Source organism: Haplochromis burtoni, unplaced genomic scaffold, assembly GCF_018398535.1.
Source record: "Haplochromis burtoni strain Fernald_Lab_line unplaced genomic scaffold, NCSU_Asbu1 Contig_187, whole genome shotgun sequence".
NCBI lineage: Eukaryota > Metazoa > Chordata > Actinopteri > Cichliformes > Cichlidae > Haplochromis > Haplochromis burtoni.
The window spans coordinates 95,469-115,688 of NW_024582548.1; the positions used below are offsets into that span (position 1 = coordinate 95,469).

The 20,220-nt window shown below is 38.7% G+C and overlaps 1 protein-coding gene across 4 annotated transcripts in view; it reads right to left on the minus strand.

Annotated features, from left to right (window-relative positions):
- The window catches only part of LOC102294880 (FERM domain-containing protein 5), an 84,027-nt gene that overhangs the window by 990 nt on the left and 62,817 nt on the right, over positions 1 to 20,220 (minus strand). For 2 of the 4 annotated variants that reach the window (XM_042225885.1, XM_005934536.3), the window contains exons 2-14: positions 19,246 to 19,350; positions 17,328 to 17,370; positions 17,126 to 17,204; positions 14,263 to 14,360; positions 11,830 to 11,953; positions 10,434 to 10,521; positions 10,230 to 10,318; positions 9,513 to 9,576; positions 8,997 to 9,088; positions 8,841 to 8,915; positions 8,666 to 8,734; positions 8,444 to 8,550; positions 5 to 4,361 (exon numbers count right to left, since the gene is read on the minus strand). In XM_042225885.1, coding sequence (XP_042081819.1) covers positions 3,769 to 4,361; positions 8,444 to 8,550; positions 8,666 to 8,734; positions 8,841 to 8,915; positions 8,997 to 9,088; positions 9,513 to 9,576; positions 10,230 to 10,318; positions 10,434 to 10,521; positions 11,830 to 11,953; positions 14,263 to 14,360; positions 17,126 to 17,204; positions 17,328 to 17,334 — 1,485 coding nt within the window. In that variant the 5' untranslated portion in view covers positions 17,335 to 17,370; positions 19,246 to 19,350 and the 3' untranslated portion in view covers positions 5 to 3,768. Of the gene's footprint in view, positions 1 to 4; positions 4,362 to 8,443; positions 8,551 to 8,665; positions 8,735 to 8,840; positions 8,916 to 8,996; positions 9,089 to 9,512; positions 9,577 to 10,229; positions 10,319 to 10,433; positions 10,522 to 11,829; positions 11,954 to 14,262; positions 14,361 to 17,125; positions 17,205 to 17,327; positions 17,371 to 19,245; positions 19,351 to 20,220 lie in introns of those variants that run through there. The other 2 variants (XR_006054992.1, XR_001336754.2) reach the window with 2 other exon arrangements.

Here is a 20,220-nt window from a genome sequence, read left to right on the forward strand (position 1 = left end):
TTTTTTTTTTTTTTTTACCTCATTTTTGTTTCTGAGAAAAATGAGGTCCACATATTAGGACATTCACTTTAAATTTCGCTAGAACAGTGGCAGTATCGTGTCCTCGTATGTTGATATCAGAGCCTTGTAGAGGAAAATTTTGTATTTTGTCTACACAACCCAAAATGTGATGTCCACATACGTGGACGCTGGGTCCTAGGAGGTTAAATAAGTCAAGTCTGAAAACAACCCCAAAATCTATTTTTGTGTTTTTGTTTTTTTAAATTAAAATATAAATATTTCATTAGATGCTTATGTTGTTCTCTAAACTTTGTGGTAAAAGGGGAAAACACTGGTGCTAATACTTCTGTTTTTTTCACTCTGGGTACAAAAATAAAACCAGCATTTAAAGCTCCACATTGAACACTACAGCAACTCTCAAAGCAATCATTCTTGTGTTAACTTTGAATAAGATTTGAACACATCAACTTTCTAAATCACCTACAGGAACCTGCAAAACTGAAATCCTTTTTTGCATACATAATTCATGCTTAATTTTTTTTTTTTTTTTTGTATGACATATGTCTATTCAGCATGTTGTACCATACCAGGTGCGATCCAAAAATTCTGCAACTCTGCCAAAAAACAAAACAAAACAGTGTATAAACCATACCTGATAGAAATTAGGTCACTTTGTTTGATAATTACATTAAGTTTGGGCGGTGAGATGTAACTTCATGCATTTATTTCTTACAATTTAAGTCCAAAGATATTGACAGATTTCTTTCATTTCTTACAGCAGCATTTCTTTATCATGCAGGAAAAACTGAAACACATTGTTGAAATTTCACTTTCTTCTGATATTGAGATATCGCAGGGATTAAGGGTTAAGGTAAACTTCTTTACACTGACAGAAAGGGGAGTTTCACTGGTCTGCTTAAAATAAGCATAGGCTTCAATGTGACCCACAATGTAAATTTGACATCTCTGCTTTAAAGCATTAATTTATCAATTGCACATTTGTGATTGTGCATTTTATCTTCTACGGGACTCCAGCTTGCAGCTGCGGAGCTGCGTGTGGTTGTGACAAATAATACTTTGAAATGAAAATGAGCAATGGCTGTTTTTAGGGTTTGTTTTCTTTCATTGCCAATTATCAAAATAATAATTCAAATTCAAACTAATAATTAAAATAGACTTTTTTCAGTTTGAATAATTTGCCCAAACAGAGGTTGGACTCTATGCTTTTACATGGAAGTAGTTTTTTTAAATTTTTATTTCTTGTTAACAAATTTCTAAACGTTTTAATACAATAAAAACATGGTATTAATGTTAAAAATACAAGGTTTATTTGATATATTTATATTCATATAAATCCCCAAGCATGTGGTATCAGTTATTAATGTTGATAATCCATAGCTAACAGGCTGTGTCATGTTCATCATAAGGTCTGAATATGTTTTGCAGCTCCACAGAAATATTTTATTAGGGGCAATAAAACCCTTCGCAGGGATTGATTGAATTTCATTTTTAGAATCTATGAACTTTTCAGGGAGACAAAATTGGGAAGGCATGCATGGATCTCTGGCTGTTGCCACAGCTGAGGTGGTTTGCTTCAAATGTGCTTCCTTTAAAGCTTCAGGGCATTAAGGGACAACCCGGTGTCGACCCTGGGGGAATTATTCAGTGTGCAACTTCATGAAAAATAGACCGGTCAGCTCCTGAACTGTTGTGGCGCCTGCAGGTTTGAACACTGTTGACTGTTTGGTCTTTGAGTTGCGATTCTCATCTCCAGTGATGAAAGTCAACATGATGGTTGGGTGAAAACAGAAAGTTCATCTTAGCTCTCTGCGTGAGTTTGAGGTCCATGATGACATTGCCCACAGGTAAGTGCAAGTGGTCAGACACCACTTCCAGGTAGCATTCTCAAAATGTCAACAGCACTGAAAGACGTTCAGAAGTGTGCAACATGTGACCTAAGCCAAGCTAATATCAGGTATGATTTTTTGCTTTTTTATGGGCAGAGCCACAAAATCTTTTGATTGCTCCTTGTATACACACAGCATCCTAAGCACTTGTAGGCTTGTTGAAAGGGCAAATACTTTTAGAGTGAAAACTGACCTCATAGTTTGAATTGATTCTGTTGCTCTGGGCTGTAAAGACACACTGTAGGCTAACCTGTGAAATACAAGAAATAAGGCCGGAGAAGGACAGCAGACTATTTTGCCATCTGTTGACACAAACTGACAGAAGTATGGGACAACAGCGGTTTCTTTGGTTGGTGTTGATGAAGGTTGCAGAACGACGTAAACATGACTTATCTTAGGCTCATTTGTGAGTGCAGGGCTGAAAACCATAGATCCACTGCAACAAAAACAAACGAAAAACAGCTTCAAGTACATTAAAAGTCACTGTGAGGAACTGTCAGTGCGTTAACAAGATGGTACAAAAATGATTTAAATATATTCAGCCATTACACATAAATGCATAACTTTTTTTTAACACAGCAGAGCTAAACAAAGGTGAATGACAGTCACTCAACATGGGTCTTCAACTAAAAACAAACTCTTAACTATTTACTGTTGGAAAATTGCACTAATATTTGCACTTTACAAAGGTAAAACAAAGTCAAATTTCCCTTGATAGAAAGGATCTGCTTTTTTATATTAACAGTATTGCACATCAAGATGAACTACTCCTACAGATTGCAGTAGTCAAAGAACTGACCAGACACTTGACTACCATTATAGCGCTAGCTCACATAGTCCCATCACCTTTATAACTACTGTAAAAGTAACTACAGCAAAGTGACAACTGTTCCTCACGCACAGAAGTTCATTGTAGTTATTAGAGTTATTTGGCTGCTATTTCTTAAACAGTAAACCTATAAACTCCATTACTTATTTATATCCTTAAAAAGGCTTAATTTCTAGTCATTGGATGATGAAACTTTAACAGTTCCCTAGTGTCTGGACAAAAACTGTCAGCAGATGTTTGGCCGCTAATAAAGTCTTCTGTCAGGGCAGCACCATCACACACCCGTGTCACAAAGCTACTACAACTAGTCGTTTAGCAGTGTTTTTAAATTGAATGTTTCAGATCTGGGATTGTAAAGTACATCTGGAGAAATGTGTAACGTCTATTTGCATCTGCCTAAGAATCGTATAAAACTATAATATTTGCAAACACGTTTGACTCAGGACTCATCTACATTCAGTAATGCTTATTCGTCAATTTCACGCTTTCTCTAAGCCCACCACCTGAAAACAGCAGCCATAATAACATTTAATCACCATGAATATTGTTGATTTGATATAAAAAAACTGATGATATAGTCTGCCCTCCATTTTTAAATCTTTTAAATGTCTTAAACTCTCAGTTGCACCCCAACACCTCAGATCGTTTTGTATTACAGTGATGATACAACATATAAATTAATAAAAAAATAAAGGCAACTATTATCTGTGGTTGAAGAAGAGAACTCAGGCATACTTGATACAGTGTTCAAATTAAACCCAGCTCCTGTGATTTTGTGAAAAAATAAAATACCTTGATGACCTGAATTTCTAAAGTAACATTTCCTTTCCTCGTAGTGATGGTCAAACGTAATAAACAAGGCTCTTCAGGGGACAGTACGTGGCTTGTGACAGGATTATTCCTGGGAGAAGCTTAGTTGAAATCAGGAACAGAGCCATCCATTTCTCTCCTCTTGCCTTCTCTTCTGACCTGTCTGTTATCTGTATCCAATTTCCATGACCGCAGGCCTTTGTTGAGTCATTTGGTCTGTTTTCACTTTGCCTCACTAACAAGGAAACCTCCCATCCATCGTAACTTACAGGCGAACCAGCGCCGCAGAGGGCAGAAGTATTCAAAGTGGAACTGCTGGAATTCAGGTGTCTTGCGGATGTCTCTTAAGAAGGCAATGTCCAGGTCCGACTCTGTCAGCATGATGAGAAGCAGCAGCAGGGCGAACAGAAGTCCAATGGTAACCAGGAAGAGACGCAACACGCTCAGGATAAACTTGTTGAGCTCCTCTACCTCGCTAGATGTTGCGGGCCTCCTCTTGACCATACGTTGTTCTCTCCTGCTGTGCCCAAATTCTGTGGCCTGCCCCTCTTTCGATGTCCCTGCCTCTGACTCCTCCTCATCAATGCTGCAGGGGGCACCATTGAGGTGACGAGCCAAAGGCATCTCCATTCCATGTTCTGCCACGGGTGTAGGCAGCACGCTGTCAGAGGGGCTGTAGTTCTCATCTGAGATGACTGCTGACGTGCTTGCCTCACTGCCATCTACCGTCTGGCTCCTTGAAGGCATGAAGGAGTCGCCATGCGAAACTGAGCGCACCGGTGTGGAGTGAGCACTGTCTCGAAGGGACTCCAAACCTGACACAAACAGCAGGGAAAGACAGGAGTTCATAAGATTCAATAACCGGAAGGAAGTTTGGTGCTCCTTGCACCACTTAAAAAAGGGATTTTGTCTTAGATGTGGGATCCAGGACAATAACGAACTTTCATCTAAAAAGCACTAAACACTCTCATTAATACAGAGAAGACCCTAATCTTAAACATAGAGAGGTTGTCTGTCCCCAATGCGTGGATGTAGATGGATCCACATGTATTATTTGGCGCAGATTTTGTGCGAGACACCGTTCCAGATGCAATCCTCCTATTTATCCAACCTGGAAAACAGCACTTAAGAGTACAGTAGGATTTGTGTCTCCCTCTGGTCTTGAACTATGGATCTTTCATGTGTGAACCACTACCCCATAAAATAGACTGTAGATTGCAAACCTACTTGATTGTTAAGTCATCATTTTGTATTGTTTTTGTCTTCTGAAAGCAGGCGGTATTAAAATACCTAGAATCGAGGACTGACTTACAGACTATCCATCATGTTGTTTTTGCAGGCTGATCTGGTAATATTGGAAATAACAGCTTTACACATGTAGGTGCCATTGCATTGGATAGACAGTTTTTATAGGTATGCAGCAATTAATAGTTGCTCATGAATATCCACATAACTAGTAGATGCCTGGAAAAGACATGCTTATTATGTCTGAAAGTTATAGATATAAAAGTGGATATAAAGAACCTGTCCCTTATAGCACATAAAAGAGGAGGTCTAAAGGGAAATTACGTTCATTTGTTCCTTATTAATTAGTTCTGAAGCAAAGTTTCCACAAGCCTCTGGAGCTTGGCTTGCTGAGCTGCCAGAATATTCTGGTACATTTGTGCTTTCTTTAACACTGTGCTGACATCTCTTATGCTAATATAGTCATAAGGGAAGCTGGATTTCTTTTTAATGGCTAGCTTTTCACAACTTATGCAGAAGAAAATTAGCCTTCACATCATGTAATCTATGTCCAAGGAAATACAAATGACAACTGTAACCCCAAAGCAAGCATGCAACATAAAACCGATGTCTTCTAGGAACTTACTCAGTTCTCATATTCTCACAGCTGCTTTTTGGAGGTTCATCACAGTGCAAACTTTCTATCTATCACATTAGATTTTAGCAATATCTTACACAGTCACTTAATGCTGTAATGTTTTGAAATATAACCACAAAAAAATCACTTTTAAAAATCAGGAAATCTATCACAAAATATCACAATCCAACAAAACCAGCCTGATTTTTACCTGCACGATTGCCTGCTGGGCTGCAGCCATGTAACTGGAGTGGAACAGCTAGCCTGGAAGGAGCCCTGGACTCCTGTCTTAACCCAGGTCCAGAGCCTGAGTTTGAAGATCCCCCCGGTAGAGCGGGGAAAAGGGGAAGGACTCCCAGAGCCTTGCCCAAAAGCCTGGGTCCCAAAGACAGCACACGCACCTTCACATCCCGATAACAATGGTTGATCATACGCAGATGAACATTCACCTTGGTCTTGATGCGGATCAAACACTTCACCATGATTACACAACAGCAAAAGCACTATTTCTAATTGAGTTTCTACACGTTTTCAACTGCTATCCTTTCGCTTTCTAAATCTTAAAACGGCCTCTTTGTATTCTGCCTGTCTGCTGCCTGTCTTTGTCTCCAACTGAGACTGGTCTAGCTAAGCAGCACTACTCCCTTCTATGCAGTAAGCGCCCACATGCTGTTAGGCGGGCTGACAGCGGTAGATAAATAGAAAGACAGTCAGAGTGAAAGACAAGGCCCAGGAATGTGGTCCCCTTGTGCCACAGTTCACCTCGACCTCCCCTCCTGCTGTCGGCTGTGACACACACAGCATGGTCACTGACAGCAGGAGCTTTTTTCAGGCTGAGATATCATTGCCAGTTGAAATACCAGTACAAATATAGCAACACGACAAAACACAGGGGGGTTGCTTCCCTGCTGATACACTGGGGTGCAATGTCAGAGTCCAGGACAAGAACTAAGGCTGGTTTGATAAAATACATTTTTTCTATTTGCTTTTCTTTTTTGCAGACAGGCTATGTTGTAAGTTTATTAGTGTGACTGAGGCCGATCGGCAAAGAGTAAACTTACTCTCAGTGGCAGCATTGGCAAAAGGTTAATAGCCTGTTGGAGGAAAGGCAGGATGGTAAGTGCCCTTTATAAACTGACAGGATGACTTTCTCATGTCAAAATAATACCTGAGGCCAGTTGCTGATGGGCACTGCAGTGTGTGCACTTTTCAGTAAAGCACACCCATTAGAGAAAGAGTGAGATCTCACAAAAATACAGAGAAAGCGACTGACATTTGCAAGTAGGTAGGCTGTTAACATGGAAAAGCACTTAGATTGCGCTCTTTCTCCATGCAGGTATTCACAACCATGTCTAATAGTGTTATAAGGAATCTAAAAAAAATGCTGTGCCATTGCTGTGCAACCCAGATCAAATCACAGGATTAAGACAGTGATTTCTTGTGTGCCCTGGGGGACCGGTCCCCCAGGGCACACTATAAGACAGACTGTGATATCTCTAAATTAACCAATAAAATTATTTTTTAAAAGATAATAAAAATCTATATTTTGAGGTAAGTGTAATGCCTCAACACCAGGGCCCAAGATTTAATGGAAATCAGCAATTTAGCTAAGAAGTTTAGGTAGCTACAGTAAGACCTGGCCTAACTGGGAAGACTTTATATGTTTAAACAAGAAAAAAAGCACAGTGGATAAAGTGTTTATATTAGTAAACTAAAGGAAAAGAAATGAACTAAAACTATCTGAGCTATAGCAACATATTTAATACCTCCTGTATTATCAGGATTTGAGCAACCAAATATGGCACACAGGTTCCTCTTAGAACTCTGATGGTTCTTATGGGATAGATTTATAGTGCACCTCGGATTAACCATCTAAAGCAACAGACAGTGCACAAGACAAGTGAAGAAGAGAATGCAGGTATGGTGGAGTGGGTGGAGAAGAGTGTCAGGGGGTGACTTGTGTGAAGGATAGCAGCAAAAGTGAATGGGAAGGCTTACAAGATGGTACTGATATCTGCTATGATGTGTGGTTTGCAGATGGTAGCACTAACAAAAAAGACAGGAGGCAGAGCTGGACGTAGCAGAACTGAAGTTTCTTTGTTGGGAACAAAGAGAATGGACAAGATTAGAAATGAGTATACCAGAGGGACAGCTCAGATCAAGCGGCTTCAATTCAAAGTTAGGCAAGGCTGAGATGGTTTGGATGTGCAGGTACTTTGTTTAAGAGAGGAGATCTAGTGGATATATTGGACAAAGGGTGTTGGAAATGGAGCTGTCTGGCAGGAGAAGAGGAACACCACAGAAAAGATTCATGGATATAGTCAGGGAGGACGTGCAGAGGGCTGGTGTGACCTGTGGATAGGGTGAAATAGAGGCAGATGCCCTCTAAAGTGAGCAGCCAGAAGAAGAATACTTTTATAGCGCCTTTCTCTTCAGTGTGAGCAATCATGTCACCTTCTACTAGAAGTCTCGTTTACCCAGTCACATGAACATTCATACAGTGCCTTTATCTATGTCTTAGTGTTTTATCTAACTTTCACAAGCACTCTCACACTCAAATGGATTCCTCAGGGTTCAGTATGGAGGAGCCGGGGATAACAACAGTGGACCTTCCAGTTTGTGGAAAACCCGCTCTACCATCACAGCCATCACTTACCTATAGATATTGTGACGCCATCATGTTACCTAGCAACCAACAGTCTAAAATGATCCATGTGCAGTATTTGTGCACTTATAAAGCCCAATAATAGCACTTGTATTTCATAAAGTAACAATAGCAAATAATTTATATCCACAAAAATGATATATTATGATGTCAGCACGTTAATAGTAACCATCCACTAATGGACTAACATCACTAACCAAACAATGCTATAGTATGAGCATATACTAGGTAAAATTATTGGTTAAACAGCCCTCTTTTTGCACACTTGCAAATACATATATTGTTTGGCAGTTTGAGGACTGACTCCCATGACTTCCACCAACACAGTGAGAGCTTCAGCTACACTTTGCTCTTGTGTTTGTGCGGTTTACCTTCCATAATGGAAATGTGCACAGCTCTTCGTCGGGTCCTTGGCACACTCGTTAGACGAGGGCCATGAGTGATGGATGGACAGCTCCTACTAGGCACCATACCAGCCCTGTGAGAAAACACATGTATGCATAAAGCCCCAAACAAACACATTTGACAGTGCATTCAGAGCTTAAGCAATTTGTTACATAATTTAATCAATGCATGATTGTTATGATTGTTACCTGTGGATCTCCGGGGGGTCTCTCTTAATTTTAGCACTTTGTTCCATTACTTCTTTTGCAACCTTTCCGCTAAAAAACAGATAAACGTGACCACTACGGCAAGCACTGAAAACTCCCAATTGTACTTAATATTCCCATATCATGCTTTGCAATAAACATATTGTTCTGTTAATACCTGTATCTAAAGCGACTACCCTTGAAGAAGAGGTTACTACTGGACACAGTGCGGACTTGGCTAGACTTCTCCAGCCTGTGAGTGAAAAACCATAAATACAGTCATTAGCTTAAATGAAAAGATACCTATTCAGTTTTTGTATGTAATTTTACTCACTTGTAGAAGGCCTGATTCTCCACCCCACACTTCCAAAGATGCTTGCAGGCCTCTGGTGTAGGTGCAAAGTAAGTCAGTATGATCTTCTTATCCTGTAACCAGTCCACTATATTAACTCATATTTGTGATGAAAGCAACATTCTTTTTCATCTAAAGGCTTTACATTCTCATTCAAACCAAAGCCTACATTGAGTTTTAGAATATGAGAAGGTGTCTATACAGATATATTTAAAGGGCACTGTAACCAATCAGCCAAAGAAAACCCAAAAGAAATAATCCTTCTGATCTAAACATCAACCGCCTCTAACACAATGTCTTTATTTTACTCTTTTGTCTGCTAAAACCTATGGGTAGCACACATTTTTGTCAAATCCTTCCTCGTTTATTTCCGCATTAAGAATATAGTACAGTGGCTCCCCAGTGGCAGAGTCTCCATGCATAAAACACGGACGCACTCATTTAACTTCCTGAGCTCCACAGGCTAGAATAGGCAGTTTTAATAATGAATACACATACCTCCTTCTGATTTGCATATATATGGAACGTCTTTGCTTCAAACTTAAGTTTGGTCACCTCCTCCCTGAGGTTAAAATAAAGAAGACAAACCAAACAGAGTAACAAAGAAATCAGACCAGAAAGAATAGGGGAGAAAGTGAGCAAAAGAAAGGAGAGACATAAACCAAAAAAGGCTGTAAAATATTAAGAGCTGTAGGTAAATTAACAGGGCTAACAGTGATTCATTTCTGTGCAAGAGCTGCAAGAGCTCAAATGCTGATTTGGAAACAACAAAACAAGTCAGATGCTGTGAAAACCTCGAAGCTTTCTCTGCGGTCTTACAAAGGTTACTGTTATCTTCTTGTATGGATCACTGGTTACTTTTTTCCTTTGGACTCTCTTGCATCACATTTCACAATATTTTAAAAATTGTACTGTACTTTGTGTGTTTTTTTCCAACAATGCGTGAAATTGCATTAAGTTTAGGATTTTATTTGTTCTTTTCTTTATTTAAAGCACTGAGGTCATTTTGAAGTGGAATGTAGCTGATATATTCATGGGCATAAAAGTTTAAAACAAGTTTAAATGTTAAAGTCTTTTGATGCTTAATTCCTATGTGAGCTTTTTCTGCAACTGATGGGGAGATTTTATTTAAAATAAAGTCACTGTCTTGCTAGTACAGACCTTTGATATGAATATGATTATCAAGTGAAGTTTCAACTCTTCATCTCTACTCACCATTTGAGGAAGTGAACCCTCCTGTTTCCTTGCAGCACAGTGAATCCAAAAGGGGTGAAAGCCAAAAAAGCCGGGTTCCCAGACACATCCTGACAGCACATCCATGTTTTTTGTAAAAACATGGATTTGAGTTAACATTTTAAATCACAATGACATTCAGTCATTCATGTTAGGGTTCACTTTACTGTAAATCTTAATGATAACCTTGCATGGATGTGGGTCGACCCCATAGGTCTCCAACATCTGAGCCTTCTGAAGAAAGTTGAGCTCTGATGTTTCAGGAGTCTGACCTCTGAGAAAAAAGTTAAATAAATAAAGTCAACATACTGGGTTCTGTCACAACTCTTAATTCATGGAGACAGACTTATGTGAAGATTATCATTATCAAACTTGATAATGTGTAGCATCAGAAAGGTTTGGATGCTTTAATTTTCCTAAAGAAAAAGTCTCTAACCATCTACTTACTCTTTTAAATGTCTATAGCTACCAGGGTGTAAACTGTGCAGATCAAGGATACATAATTAAATCTGTTCACTGTGTGTAAAGAATCAAACAAAAGCTTACTTCAGTTTTTAACCCTGCAGGTCAAACTTTAAGGCAGTGACTAGAATGTTCTAACAGCTGTTGTACTGACCACAGGAATGAAAGGATTATAAATCAATCTGCTGTCTACATTTTCTTCTATTAATAATCCTTGATGAAACTAGTGTATGAGTCACATTAGCTCGGCTGGAGAACATACTGTAGCTCTTTGTTTTTGCTCAGGCAGTCTGAAATAAACTGAATTAACGTCATTATCCCTTTGCCACACTCAAGTTTCTTGTATCATAGCAAATTACACTGTTATTCTTATGCAAAATGTTTTAGGGACAACCTTTGACACTTAACTCCAGGGAATGTACTTAATTATGGGAAGAAAATGAGCAACAGAGGGCAGTATAGGATTGAATCTATACCCAGTGCCAGCGTCCTCCTGGGTTTTGTACATTGTATATACAGCAAGTATAAGTTACTGTGGAGCTGTTTATTTGATTAAATCCTCTTTTGCCCAGGAATACTATCTGCAAGGTTCATCTTCCAACATTGTACAGAACATTGTACAATGTACTCCTAGTCTCAACATCACTGAGCTGGTCTTAAATTATCCAATCAGTCTAAATCCACAGAAGAAATACAATTTTTCCAAAATCTTAAAACAAATTACCAGCACAGTAAAAAAAAATGTATTCATGTTTTTTTAAACATTCTTTAAAGGTTTTGTACCGCATGACAGAAAAAACATCTAGGTACCTCTACATCACTGCTTTTAATTCACAATACCGGCTACATAATTAAAAGTTCAGAACTTTTTACAATATATAAGAAATTATGCTTGCCTATCTTGTCTTAATATCCTAAATGAGAATTCCAATGTTGCCGTATGTTGATCTAAAAGCATCCGCACTCATGTAAGTTAAATAAGAAGCTATATATTATATAGAATAGTTGATTGCATAGGTGCTCCAAGTCAGCTATGCTCTTGTGATGCCTGCACCTTGCCTCTGATAAAACTGAAGGAGACTACACAGGTATGCAGGGATCTGGACAGATGCCACCTTACATCAGCTCAGTTTTGTGGATCTCAGCAATCCGCCGCTCCAACTTCTCTGAGTGCTTCGGGAAGAACTGAAACTTGGAGCTGTAGCCCTCTGGATGTTTCCCAGGGTCATAGTCACCAATTTCAGCTGGAAAATTAAAAAGAAAGAAATAAAAGAAAAGGAGGACTTTTTTAAACGATTTTATGTTTGGCTTTTTGCCTTGCCTTTAATTGATAGGTAAAGCTAAGTGTGAAACGATGACATACAGCAAAAGGCCAGAGTTGGAACTGGGACTGCTGAGGTAATAAATTAGATGGTGTATGTGCTACCAGCTGGCCCATGAGTCACTTTTTTGTGATGTAAGACCCTTCAACCAACTATGAGATAAAGAAATCGTAGCTAAATGCTATTGCTTGAACTTTCAAACAAACAACTGGACTAAATTATGTTCATCATACAGGGGTTGTTCTTATTAGCTCAGTTTAAAGATAAATTGTACAAGATGAATAATCATGCACAGAGAGACAGTGTGTTCTCAGTATTAAGAGAATATTATCTCCGTCCTGCTGCCCAGCATATCTTTGAGCATGAAAATGTCACATAGAAAACAGTGAAAAATATTTTCACTTTGCCAATTTTGACATTAAAAGGTCTTTCCTTTTACTCAGAATTATTTCAGTTTATGTTGTGTTCAGCTATCAGTGACAATGTTTGACTTTCTCATTTATGTGGTTGGCCTTGACAGAAAAGAGTTTGTGCTGGGGTGCATGATACTGAAAGACATTTCTTTAAACTAATAGTAGTAAAAAGATTAAACTTAGATTATAACTTTTCAAGGTTAAAACATCTGCTCACGAATACACGAATCTTTATTCTGAATCAAAACTTTGACATTCAAGCAAAGATCAACACAATGTAATATGTAAACATCAGTTTAGTGGAATTTATCAGAGTTGAAACCTTCAAATGTGTTACTTGTGTCTAAAGGATTGATGTGCAGCACGAGACAGCTATGGTAATTTACTTCAAATTAACATAGGTAGTAATTATTTAGCATAATTGGGCAATAACAAAATTTAAGCACACTGTAAAACGAGTGATTTGAGATGAGAATACTTTGCTCTTCCTCTTGGTTACTTCTTTCAAGTCTTGGAGAATATGACTCTTCTATACTGTAAAGGGGGACTCTGGCCAATATAGGTCCTTTCAGAGAAATGGTGTCCCTATTGGCGATTACATGTCACCTCAGATGGTGAAAAGTGTGACTCAGTGGTGGAAAATCCTGGTGGAATAGCTCTCATTCCTGGCTTCACAGCCTTCACAGAGCCATCCCACCCCCACCGATAAAAGAAGACAGACTTAATAAAAAGAGCATAAAAGACAATGTGACTGAAAAAATATTTAAAAAGCATGTAAATCTGCAAAGTTTCTCAGTTTCATCTGAGCTGTTGTTGTGTTTGGTTTGGTTAGGTTAAGAAAAGTAGATCCACCATAAAAATAGGTGCTATGATAACCAGGCTAATGACAGCTAACTTAATTACAGTGCCAGCTGCAAAAGATTGGGGACGTTTTTTGCCCATGTGATAGTATCAGAGTTGTGATTGTCGTAACTGCTGAGATGTTTTCCAACTCACAAATAAACTGTATACATTGCATTAAGTGTATATTATATATATGCAATGTTTTTAAGCCCCCACAGATGAACTCTCTTTATCTGGTGTATAAAAATACAATATTTCTAAAGACTGGTGTGGTTGAAACCACATTTGTATTGCAGCCACTCAAGGCTGCTGTTTCTTATTCAAACTGTTATTCTCCCTCTCAAGTGATTATTGCTAAATAATTAAAAGACACAGTTCACCCAAAAAAATTACATTTCTTTTCTGGCTTGTTATTCTGTTTATTCGTCTACATTATTTTAGTGTGAAAATGCACAATTTTGTTAATGCCTGCGTTCTAAGGCACACTGCGGTTTGTATTATTTACTGTAGGAACATAAAGAGACACAGAGGACATTTAGATTCAGGGAATGTCTGAGAGACAGAATCCTGGCAGCAGAGATGTTTGGTAGTGTGTGTGACAGGGAAACTGTTTCTTAATGCACCTCACCCCTCTGCATGTTGATGAGTCTAACACCCAGAGGAACCAGGAAGTCTTTTTGTCAGAACTCTCAGATTTGGTTTCAAAGCATGTAAACATCTTAAATTAAACTGATGATTTTTTTTTTTTACATTGAGTTTATCTAAGTTGCTTTTCATACTGTTATTTAAAAAAAAAATTTCAGTTCAGCATAAAAACAACAAACTCCGATTCCCTTTGCAAACAACAGTATGAACCCTATGAGTCTTCAGCTTTTAAACACACTCTGCTCACACGTTTGCACACAACCACACAGTGAAATATATGTTTACAGTATGATTAAACAAACTCGTCTCAAAAAAGGTTGTTTGTCATACCTTGTAATATATAGGCAGCCAGCAAAGCTGCATCTGATGTCTTGCACAGGAGGCGGCCGTGGTAGAGATCCCTCTTAACCTGCAGGAAGACAAGATATCTGTGGAGTGGAACACAGAGAAACTGATTTGGGTCATTACTCATAGGACGTCTAGATGTTTACAATTTAAAATTAAAGTGCCTTTTGAGGCTGCGTATATAGTATATGGCAAGTCACTGTTAGAAGATGAAATTCTGAGAGTACCAAATAAGAGCTGAGGCTGACTTCTATAAAGTGTTTAGAGCGAAAGACATGATGACAGATTATGACACGAGTGTTTTAAGGCGACTTGAGATTGTATGTCTGTGTTTACTACGAATAAGCAACCTTGTAGACCACAACCACAGTAAAATGTAAAATACATAAATGTAACTTTTGAAACCTTGTTAGAATACTCGGGCCTTTTTGTAGCCCATTTTTTAATGCACTTATAACACAATTTATGAGAAAAATGAGTCATCATCTTATGTCCAGGCTTCTAAAATGGACTGGTCATGCATTTAAGAAGGTGAAAATTTATTCTAATTTCACACAGAGCATGAGCATCCATCCATCCATCCATCCTCTGCTGCTTCAGCCTTTCCCAGCTTCTCTACATGTTCATGAAGAGCCTGAAGAGGGTGTGAGACAGAGCACACCCTGGACAGGTCTGGACCAGTCTGTCGCTGGAGTTTCGAGCTTATACATAATCATTTTGGGAATTGAGATTGATTTAAAATATGATTGCAGTTTCATGGACAAACCCTCTGGGTACAACTTCATCTTCTGGTCTCTTCTACAACATCCAAGAATTCCTGTCTGTCATTTTGCTCACCCTAAATTCATTTCATACGGCTGTGATTCTGCTTCTCTCCAAGCAGCAAAGCAATAAATAGCATAGAAGTATTAAGCATTGCTGGGAAAAAGTGTGGTTATTGAGCATTTTACATTACTGAGGTTATTACTTGTTGTCTTCAATGTGTGCAAGTTTCATACAAGGTTCATTTTTATGTAATTTCTACTGCCTTTGCCACCTCATTGCTCACAAAATCTTGCATGGTACCCAAGTTTCTTTTACAATACACAAAAGCAGGATTGCTGTGAAATAACTGGTATTATTTAGATATATTTTTGCTTATCCGCTATGCATTCATTTGTCTGTAAAAGCCTCTAGTCGGAACAGATGGATGAGGATGGAGGGGCTCTGCCTTGCTGGCGCGCTGGTCTATCAAAATGAGCTGGATTGTGAATAAGAAATTTCATTGCATGGCAACCAGTCGAGGGATGTGATTTACAGGGATCTGTGCACTTGGAAGCTCTCCGGCTCACGCCTCACAGCAGTTTGTTCAGCTGTCACAGATGCTGCACGCCATACAGTAGTGGCACAGAGCTTCATGACACCACGGCTTGCACAAAAGGAAACACTCAAATCCTCTCTGCACACAGGCCACTGTGCTGAACTCGGAGTACTCTTACAAATTGAAAAGCGTGGGTTTCTGCCCCTTCATAACCACTTGCCCATTTTAATACTGGACTTTAGATAATTTATAGGGTCATTTTGGCTCATTAATAAAGAGGCCAAGTTGAAACCCATTTTCAACGTTCCCATTAAAATTGCTATTATACTTTCCAGGGTTTTTTTTTCCTTAAGCGAATAACAATTTACTGAAAAGGATTCCTTATTTAAAATCAAATAGGATTTCCTAAAAATCTCGTTTAAGTTGCAGTGGTATTATTCATTCTTCCATTTTGTAAAAGCCAGCTACAGAAGCATAAAAAGGCATTATCTGATTGGATTTTATGAGATAAGTAAGGGCAGAAGAAAAAGATGTCTTCCCCAGCCCTTTTTGGTTCAATAAAAGTCTCTCTTTGCTGTGGAGACTTTTATTATTTTATATCTGCCATTTAAGTTTGATCTGTGTCAGCATTTCTTAGATTGTTGAGTGTAAGAAGCAAAAAGGTAGACATCTATACACATTTCCTGCTTTAAGTTGTGTTAAAAAGGAATATTCCACACACATATAATAATAATAATAATAATAATAATAATAATAATAATAATAATAATAATAATGTAAGCTAACTTGAAGCACAACAAAAGGAACTCAAGTTTGCCCTTCAGTATTTTCTAATGCCCTGAGCTCCAAATAAAAAGAGGCTGACACTGCAGTTTTTTTTTCATTGTGTGTCTGTATTTTGTTTTTTCTCTCTTTTCTATGAGCGTCATGATTGGCAGTCCCATTTCAGTGTAATGGCAGACGTCTTGACCCTATTCTGAAATTGCAAGTGACAGATCCTCGTGACCTGATAGAAGGAAATTTGCAAGTGAAAATGAGTCGCTCAGTTTTCTTGGTATGCATTAAATCCCCCTTTTTTCTTGCACATCTGGTTTTTATTTTAATTTTTTACGTTTGTTAACTATTTATTTTTTCTAGTTTTCCCAGTAGTCAATACAAATGGCTGCAGACAGTGTGACATTAGCATACTTGCTTGTTGTAATGAAGGCATTTAAGTCATGTAGAAATGCAAAACATGACTGTGAAGAGATGTGAACTGGCTGGCAGTTGTAAAAACTGACACCTTACAGTCAAATATCATTTGTTGATGGCATATTTTATTACTGTGTGCACCTCTGCAATGTGTCATTTTGTTTGTATTCGCTCGATTACTGTGCAAAAAGTTCAGCTGTGATCTGCAGATGAAAATTAGCTCTAAGCAAATTCAGGTATAAGACATAAAATTATCATATTTTAAACTTCAAAAGGTCTCCCATAGAAGAAGAATATGATATAAATTAACCCCACCTTTTCCCATGTGGAGCCGACTAAGCCATCTTAATGTCTTACCTGGTGATTTCCTCTTTCAGGGCAGCGGGGTCAGGTGGGTAAAACTTGACACGCAAACACATGGTGAATGGAGGCTGGGCTACAAACAGGAGATATATTTCTTTCAGGGGTTTTACTCTAATCAACTCTGGACATCTTGGAAAATGAATAAACCAAAAACAGTATCAACAAACTCATCAGGGATCTCAAACTAAATACTTACATTTCATTTGTTTGGCAATTGACTTTGTAAACTCCAACCAGTGCTGTAGGGAAGAGAAAGAGAAGTAAAGACCTGCACTTTGAACACTGATTCGATATCTGCCAAACTGTCAGTCTGGGGTCTGATTACTCAGCAGCTGAGCATGATGACTTAAAATCTATAGCTGGAAGGCACAGTAGAATTACTCCCATCGCCTCGCCTTCTGTTTGTTTAGACTCCCTCCAATACAGTCACCATGCAGAGAAAAGAAAGACATTTAGAAGATAATCAGGACAGTGCTGCTTTTCTGTTTATTTTGAGCACCAACCATCAAGATTCATTAGTGGTTTTAATCAGTGAGATAATTACAGTTTGACAATGGGGCACAGAAGTCAACACAGGGTAGCCAAAGATGCTATAAAGAAAGGGCGATTGGCTGAGGCAAGGTCGGTTAGTTTTCTGGGGCAATTTTTTTTGAAGATTTTTGTTCTCTACAAGATCTGCCTCCTTGAGATATCAACCTGGTAAATAATGCATGTGTAAAACGCAATGCTGAATAGCCCTCAAGGTATCTCCTATCTTTTCATTGTGTTGAGCTAGAGTTGAAAGATTTACACAAAGATCCAGCAGAAAGTCTTATCATGTCTGACTAGCAAATGCAGTCATACATGATGGGAATGGTGATGTGAAATGCTGTACAACAAAGCATCGTTATTCCAGGTTTATTTCTGAATCATCCACTATCTCAGAGCCCATTGGATTGCACATTCTTAGCATTAAATAGCATATATTTCGCTTATGACTTTGTGTATTTAGAGGCTGTAAAGTAACCGCCATCCAAAAATGGGTGGTTGTTGGATTACTGGTGGAGGCTGAAAAATGTAAAAATATCACCACTGAAGTAAAACACTGAAGTGACCTTTGAGAGTGTAAAAAGAACAAAGCTTTTTAGACCTTTTAAAGATATTGTAATCTTATTTACAGTTAAAGGTTGAATAATTAAGGAGTCCTCAGTTCAAGCTCTGCAAATCTACCTATCACTGTATCATTTTTTCCTTTAATTCACATTCACTTCAGTCAAAGAGGTTGGCTTTTTGCCAGCTTTTATTATTAATCTGTAGATCTACCCATCTGTTCAGAATCCTTAAATAGACCCAAATGCTTTCTTATCCTTGCATCAGCTTCCCATTATTTTCTTCAGCGCTTTTAAGATTTACATTTGAATATGGTTATCCTTTAAATCCAGCGTAGCGAATGAATCTCAATGCTGTGTAACCTTTTTGAGGCATAAAATGGATTTTTGAGGACAAGGACCCAGCTAACGTGTGCTCACAAATGATCTAAAAGGTGAACAAAACCTCAAATAATGTAAGAAACTTAACAAGAGATAATTATTGCTGGGAAATGTAAATATTAAAAGGTTGGGTTTTATTGACAGAGGGAAATTTTTTTAACTTGTTTTGTTTTATTTTTCTATTTGGTGGGTTTGTTATGAACAGGGGTGCATATAAGTGGTCCGCAGATTCGCATGGGCTGTCAAAATAAAAAACGCGCACCAGATAAGAAGTTGCAACGCGCGTTTGCGTACATACGATTTTCACGGCACATTCTGCACCACATCTCTGTGCGTTCATCATTTGTTTGAAGCCAGCTCACCTCCTGCAAACACTTTTCCAAGAATACGCGCTTCTTTTGCGGTTCGGGCTCCTTCTGACATTTCTTTGAAGGCGGAGGAACATCAAAGCAATTGCTTAAAGGAGCTTGCTTCTTCGACATCTTTAAGAGTTCTAAACAAATGTCTGTCCTCCTCCAGAAAATCTTATGTACACAAACGCGCGTTGCAACTTCTTATCTGGTGCGCGTCTTTTATTTTGACAGCGCATGCGCACCTGCCGACCACTTATGTGCACCCCTGGTTGTGAAGAAGATTCATACTTACTCTCTGCTTGTCTGGGTCAACATATCTGATGCCAAAGTAGTCTTTCTCCAGCAGGTTAAGATGGTGGCAGATGAGGTCAAACAAGTACTGTCCTTTGGCGTCCCGCTGAAAGAGACGTGACATGAGATAGTATGAGAAGATTCAACCAATGTGCCCATTACTGAGGGATATTAAAGTCAGAAGGGTAGGGGAAAGACATGACTGAACAGTCTCCATCCTCTCTCACAGTAGTTGCATACTGGGACACAGTTAATGAACCCCAAGCAGATCAATGTTGTTTACTGTGCACACAAACACTTGGAATCAAAATCTAGACTCCACATTACAGACAGAGCAGCAAACAGCATCATGCATTATAAAATGAAGAGGACATTTAAAGACATAATAATAGTGCCACATCGAGCTGATTTATTTCTGTCTCATCAGGAAGTCCATCTTTTTTTTTCCTTTTCTTTTTGAGCCTCTGAAAAGTCAAAACGGCCACCAGAAAATGTTTTAATATTTTACTACCCTCAAGGGAGATATATGAAGGCTATCAAATATTCATATGGAGGCAGCAGCCATCTGTGAACGCTCTGAAACATTACTGCAGCAGAAAAAGTCCCGAAAAAACAGCAAGACAGTGAGTAGGCTCACTGCAGACTGGAAAGAAGATATAGGCCTTGTCATGCAATGCAGCCAAAAAATCTAAATTTATGACTATTTTTTCAGATTTCTTTTTGTTTCTGTGGGCCTGTACTTGACCAAAAGAGTGAAGATGGACTGGAAAGGGGGAGAGATAGACGGGGAGATGAAGTGAAGCAAAGGGCCAGAGGATGAATCAAAGTCAGGTCACTGCATGGAGAAATAAGTCTTAAGTGAATGGTAGACACGCTGAGCCAGGTGTGATATGGGGGAGCCCCAGGATACTGTAACACACACACACACACACACACACACACACACACACACACACACACACACACACACACACAC